Source organism: Sceloporus occidentalis, unplaced genomic scaffold (assembly GCF_023333645.1).
Source record: "Sceloporus occidentalis isolate IW3139 unplaced genomic scaffold, rSceOcc1.0.p SCAF_9, whole genome shotgun sequence".
Lineage (NCBI taxonomy): Eukaryota > Metazoa > Chordata > Lepidosauria > Squamata > Phrynosomatidae > Sceloporus > Sceloporus occidentalis.
The window spans coordinates 16,606,925-16,613,485 of record NW_028316989.1 but is presented as its reverse complement, the minus strand read 5'-3'; the positions used below and the strand labels follow the sequence as shown (position 1 = coordinate 16,613,485).

General features: G+C 42.5%; 1 protein-coding gene across 21 annotated transcripts in view; it reads right to left on the bottom strand.

The window, feature by feature from the left end:
* Window positions 1–4: 4 nt before the first annotated feature.
* GRAMD1B (GRAM domain containing 1B) overlaps window positions 5–6,561 on the bottom strand; it is a 120,510-nt gene continuing 113,953 nt past the window's right edge. For all 21 annotated transcript variants that reach the window (XM_089537470.1, XM_089537475.1, XM_089537471.1 and 18 more), the window contains one exon: window positions 5–5,658. In XM_089537470.1, coding sequence (XP_089393596.1) covers window positions 5,569–5,658 — 90 coding nt within the window. In that variant the 3' untranslated portion in view covers window positions 5–5,568. The remainder of the gene's footprint in view (window positions 5,659–6,561) is intronic.

Here is a 6,561-nt window from a genome sequence, read left to right as displayed (position 1 = left end):
TCATTATATTTTATTCATACTTTTATTCCATTTTTTCCCCTAGCTACTTTACATTAAGATTTTGGCTTTGTAGCCTTTGTAACTCCTAGGTTCTAGCAGTCAAGTTTGTGGTTTTGATTTTTTTTTTTAAATCGATTTATATCAGATCTTGCGCACAGCGCAAAGTTTATTATAGATACAGAATCAGACACACAGACAACTCCTACAGACACAGCCAGGAGTCTTTCTACACGTGGCTCAGCTTGAGTTACATCTTCCCACTTCAGACCCTTCCAGCTGAAGGAAAAATTGGGGAATTGGGGAAGGGGTGCTGTTTGGTCTCCAGTCTGTTCCCATTATGCTTCCCCTATGCCCTCCTCTTTCAGGGTGTTGCAAAGAAAACATACACAACTAAGAGTTGTCAGGGTCCAAACCAGGTGGGCAAATTGAGAGAAAGAGGAGGCAGGATGAGAGCCATCCTCACCATTGCACAGGATAAAAACACAAATTCTGTGTTGAACAAGCCCTCCCCCAGTTTCCAAAGTCTCCAGCACTGCAAGGGGAGTCTAGACAAGGGAAAGTCGCCCAAGCAGTGTACAGCCCTGAGCTATGTTATGCCACCCACCACCCGAAAATTCGAATGCAAAGCACGGGTTGAGAATCCAGTCCTTCAAACCTTAGCAACAAAACTGACCAAAATAAAGTGAGGTAATTTTTTTTAAAAAAAATGGTCAGAGAGAGAGAGATTGAGAGAGAGAGAGAAGATACTCTGTGCAAACGTCATTTTGTTTGAGAAGAAAGAAGGGGGAGTTTTTTCCCCTCGCCACAGTGTACCACGTTCAAGTCCGAACACACCACAGCCATGGGAAGAGGAAGCATGGGGTAGCACCGGGTCAGTCCCTGTTGGGTGCTAAGATTTCCAACAATAGTTAGGGTGATTGTACTACAACTACTCATAGAGACGGGATTGGGAAGAATGCATAGAAGAGCTGGATGGCATTAGATTTTCTTCTTTCTGGAGGGAGAGGAGAATATTTTCCAGCACACATTGCTAAAGGTGAAATTATCACCCTCTTTGAGAAAGGAAGGTATGTGGGTTTGCAGCTCAGCAAGTCAAGGTGAGAATTAACACTCCAATTTTGGCTGATTTGCACGTCTAAAAGTTGGGGGAGGGAGGGAGGTGTGTTATGGCACAGAAAACACATTCACCTCTGCTTCCAACAAGCAGCGAGGCAGTTGCCTGAGAATGAGAGAAGACATAAGACAGGAGGCATAGAGACCAGGGAGGACACCTCCTACTCTTACAGAATAGAAGAGTGTCAATTCACCCTGGGCGCTATGCAGATTGGGTGCTCAGATTTCACATTCCCCAAAACACAAGATCTTGGTTAAAAATTGCAGGCAGTCCAAATAATAAAATGGAGAAACCAACCAAAGACATTAGGGAAAGAATGAATTAATTCAGCCGTGTCTCAAATGTAATTATTAGCTGAGTTTGCTGGCTTCCACTAAAATAACTTGGCAGAGGTGACATTTCAGAATCAACTGGCAGCAGCCGGGAGTAGGGCTGGAAATTAAGAATGAAGCTACTGCTTACAAATGAAACCATGCCCTGTAAGGATGTCCTTCCTCAGAAAGCACACAAGTACTAAAGAGCCTCCGTCTCTCCCCTTATAATGTACACACTAATAGCAGCAAGAATAATTACCAAAGCATCCCAAAGAGTATGGGATGCAAGCACATTTGACCTAATAACAGGTATAACCCACTTGGGCATAATCTGGGACCTGGCAAGTTTACTCTATTAGTGTTCCTGTTTTTGGATTGTATCCTTTTAAGTCAGTGGTTGGCAAATGGGGTCCCTCTGAATATTTTTGGACTGCATTTCTCATAATCCTCACCACTGACTATGCTGGCTAGGGATGAAGGCAGATGTAGGTTAAAAAAATACCTGGGAGGCCACACAATGCCCACATCTACTCCAGGCACAAACAAGTCAAAAAAGTGAAGTTGCTTCAATGAAATCAAGATCACCAGAATGCGATTGGGCTACTCTTTAAATCTCAATGTGCTTCCCCAAAACTGACATCCCTGGGAGACGCACAGAAACACATGCTTCAGGCAACAGCAGCCACATTCACTTTGACAATGAAAACAGAGCTTCTGAATCCACTTGCTCTGAACAAATTCAAGCAGGAACATTCAGGGTCCCATGACAATGGGGCCTATCATTCACTGCCTGTATGATGGGTAAAGTTAGCCTTCAATGGGGTAAAACTCAGAGGTTTTCCCAGATGGAGCTAACATTCCCTCATCATCACCAGTCAAGGGTGCTCAATTCCATCCCAAGTGATGTGAACACACCATACTATCTTGGGAGAAAGATGACCCTTCTAAAAGAAGTGGGGAAAATGCAGCCCTCCAGATATGGTTGGGACTGCAGCTACCATCAACCTTAGCCAGCATAGATAATGAGGGGATCATGGGAATTACAGCACACCACCATTTGAAAGGTTGCTCATTCCCCATCCCCTGCTCCAAGGACTCCTTCTTCACTGAAATAAGGGGCAGTCATTTTTTGTGAAGAACTCCAAACCAAGAGTTCTAGCAAATAAGTTAAATGCAGGGTATCTTTCCAGTCTGACCTGCAAACAATTGGAAAATACACTTTGATTACAAGGATTTCTGTTTTTAAAAATCTTTCTAAGTCTGCCTGTGCTCTGAAAGAGACATGTCTTCACTACCGTCCTCCCCATTTCTTCCAAGACTTATCGCTGCGTCTTACCAGAAACATTGATGTGCTCTTTGAATGAGGAGCCCTTCTAAGGATGACAGTCTTGTCTGTCCATTGGACTCTCTGGGCCTGCCAGGATTTGCTAAAGTAGGGAGACCACCCACCCCAACTAGTCTACTGAACACTCCTATGAAGCCCATATAAACTGCAAACAGGGGCTCCCAACGAATCAGCAGCGTTGCATGAGAATATATTTTTATACATAAATGCAATAAATTAAGTACCTCCACCCCAAAGTCTCCCAAATCTGCTGCCAACTATGTTCCCAGCTTCTGCTTGTGTTTCCTCCATCCCACCCCACCCACTGCTAAACAGCTTACCATCTTCACCCCAATGTTAGCTGCTCAGGTATTCACAGTATAAAATAAGTACCAATAAGCTTTCCCATCCCACCCTATCCAAGATTTGCTACATCTTGCCAGTTAGCCCAGCCATCTAGCAAGCAAGCAAACAAAACATCAAGAGAATCCTTCCCTACTCCTCTTACTGAGAAGATGAAGAAACAACTTTGCTATTACATATGGACAAGTTTACTCATTTGCTATTCTTTCAAACAACTGCTACTCGTGAGGTTAGAAAGAGAAGTGCCTAAGCACACAAGGTCAACAATCCAGTGGCATAAGCGCAGATGTGACCCTTGGCTTCAAGAAAACCTCCTCTCCCCTGGTCCTTGTGGCTATGCATTTGACAGCATTGCCCCTAGCCCCCATGACCAGTCAAGGAGAAGACTGTTTTCATCACTCCATGGGACAACATCTGTCCTCACCAACACTCTGAAAAGGTTATCTATGACATGCTGGGGGGAGATGCAAAACTCCAAAAAGGAGCTCAGAAAAATCTTACATTTCTTTAGCTTGGTGCTTACCATGTGAGCCACCTTCAATGACTCAGTTTCTCTGCCTAAATATATAAGGTACACCAGTAATTGTCCAAGATGGATGTATTTGTTTCTGATATCAATCACTGTGGACAGTAGGCACCATCAAAATCAAGCCTTAAAGAGGGAGTATTCCCGACCTTTACTTTTCTCTTGGAATCCTTTTGTCTCCAGTTCTCCTCTCCTCCTCTGATGGTGAAAAAACCAAGGGCTCAACTGAAGCCTTCAAAGATCTCACTGCATCTTTTGCTTCTTGCAAGACAGAGGGACCCTACCTGCCCTTCCTAAAGGATCTTGATGTGATTCAATTCTGAATTACAGAACTGCTACAAAATGGCCCAATAAACATGGCAGTCAGTTGACATGCTGTGAATTCAAATTGTGTGAGTTAAACGTCCCCAGAACTTTAGCACTGTGAGGTTTTTTCCCACAGCCCAGTCGCTGCCAAAAAGTTCTAACTCAGTTTTACATGGAACTGTTAATACTTTTCTCCCAGATCACAATTACTGAGCTCGTTTTAAGTTATCAAAATATATTAAAAGGTTTTAATTGCCTACCAATGGTCAGTATCAGAGAAATCTACAATACAACCCCAACATCTCCCATGTATTTCTCACTCCTTTTCCAAGAGCTGGGCATGCATGGGGAACACAGCTGGATCCTCAAAGAAGACATGCCTATCTGCTTAGGAAACAGAAAGTTTCCCATTTAATAAGCAACAGATTTTTTTAAAATGCATTTTCTTTGAGTGTAAGGATGTAGAAGATGCAGATAAATCCATGCAAAAGGGCCATGTGAACTGGGATAGAGACTTCAGTAGGAGATGCAGGTGTTTTAAGTCACTTGGTAAGTTCTGAAGATTCTTCCCTGGCAACAATTCATTTGCTTTTGGCAGAGGAACATCTGGAAATGTGTAATATGTAATAAATATGGCATGCCCCATTAACATGAATCTTGGTTTGGTCTCCCCCTCCAGTGAGGATATATGTGTGTACGTATAGCCCTTTCAGTGAAGCAGCAGTTTCCTATGTAACATAGAAGATGAAGATGCAAATGCACAACCATCAGAGGGTATTTGACACTGAAAAGGGACACCATCAAGCTCAAACAAGAGGGGTAAATACATTCACATAACTCCTCCAACATGAAGAGAGTTAGCACCAAAGACATGGGGGGTCCTCTACAAGTAATCCTTTCCTACCTAACGCATCAAACTCATTCCATGACACAACTGATGTTGCCACACTCAGCTCAAGTTGCAAAGAGGGTGGGAGAAGCATGCAGCAAGCATGCATAATGGCAAGGAAAGGATAACCCTGTAAAAGATGCTATGAAAAAACGACAGCAACTCCGAGTTTACGATAAACGTAGCACCACTCCTAAAGAGCATGCCGGCAACATTCTTGCAGAGGGAGTGATGTTACACAGTGAGAGGCGATCTTATCCTCAAGCGTGATCCCAAATGCCCAAACTGACAGCACACTTAAACATCCGTGAACCTTCAGCTGAACACAGGGGGAGGAGATTTCATTGTCTCCCATTTCTTCCCTTTGGGTGATAAAAATGCTCCAGACAGACAGACAAACATAAAGCCAGGAAAACAAAACAAAAACAAAAAAACCAAGAGAGGTGTGTGGGTCTAAGATGGCAAAGGATGCGCTTTCCCACAATGTGTCAGTGCTGGGAGAGCACAACCTTACTGCCTCTTGTCCCTACCCCAGTGACACTCCATTTCACCCAGTGCTGGAGGTCAGTCGGCACCGCTCTTTCTTCTCAGTACAGAGGCTTTTTTTTCTTTTCTTTTAAAATCTGTATATAATATATATATATATTTATATTCTGTATATATATATATATATTTATATGTTCTATGTACACATATTGCACACAATCCTCTGGCCACTTGCGTCCCTGCCTGCTAGTAGAACCGTTTCCGTTTCTCATCCGGCTCTGACTGATATTCACGAGACCCAATACCATTCTGAAGGTTTATTAGTGAGTCCTTCATCTGTAAGATAAAAACATGGGGGGGGGGGGGGGGGGAAGAAAGGAAATAAGTGGTAGACCAATAGAAATGCAACCCAAACTGAATTGTTTTGGGAACAAATAACCCAGAAACCTTTTGAGTCCGGTGATGGCACATGTACAAAGGAAGTTAACCAACTGTTTATTGCAGGAGCACAATGTAAGGCTAGGAAAATATCTTCTTCAGATGTCACTGAACCACTACTCCTATCAGACCTCATTATTGTCTATGCTGGCTAGGAATGATGGATGTTTTGAAGTTCAAAAATATGTAGAAGGCCACCTCTGGTCTAAAGCATGCCCATCACTCCAACACTGAAAGCTGGTTTTATATATCCCAGTATCATAGCAAGGTCTGATATCAGACTTGGACAGGCATATAAACATACTAAGCCCAAGAATCTGATCATGGCCCTAGGCCTGAAAAGTTTTCAAAATATGTCCAGCAACTTCAATGTAAACCTACAGCCCTCCTTATTTATCCTTATGTTTTATTTTACTAATACACCAACCTTGGCCTTGCATGAGATCCAAGGTTGCTTACAAAGAGGCTGAAAGAGGCACTCTAAAACTCTGATAATAGCATTTTAAAACACGATTAAGCCACTTGTCATATTAAAAACACCATAACTTTTTTTAAAAACTGCATGTAGGGGGAAATGATATCCCAAATAAGATGTTGCATTTTTCCAAGATAAGGATTATGTGATTTATAGCTGATAACCCAAATGCTACAATTGTCCATCACATCTGCCTTGATTTAAAAAAATGTTTCTATCCCTCTTGGATGTTGCAGTAAACCGATGCTCCAAAATGAAAGGTAGGCTAGCCAAAGCATTAAAAGCATGATTTTTCATCCTCTTCATTATGAAAATCTCATTCCAGA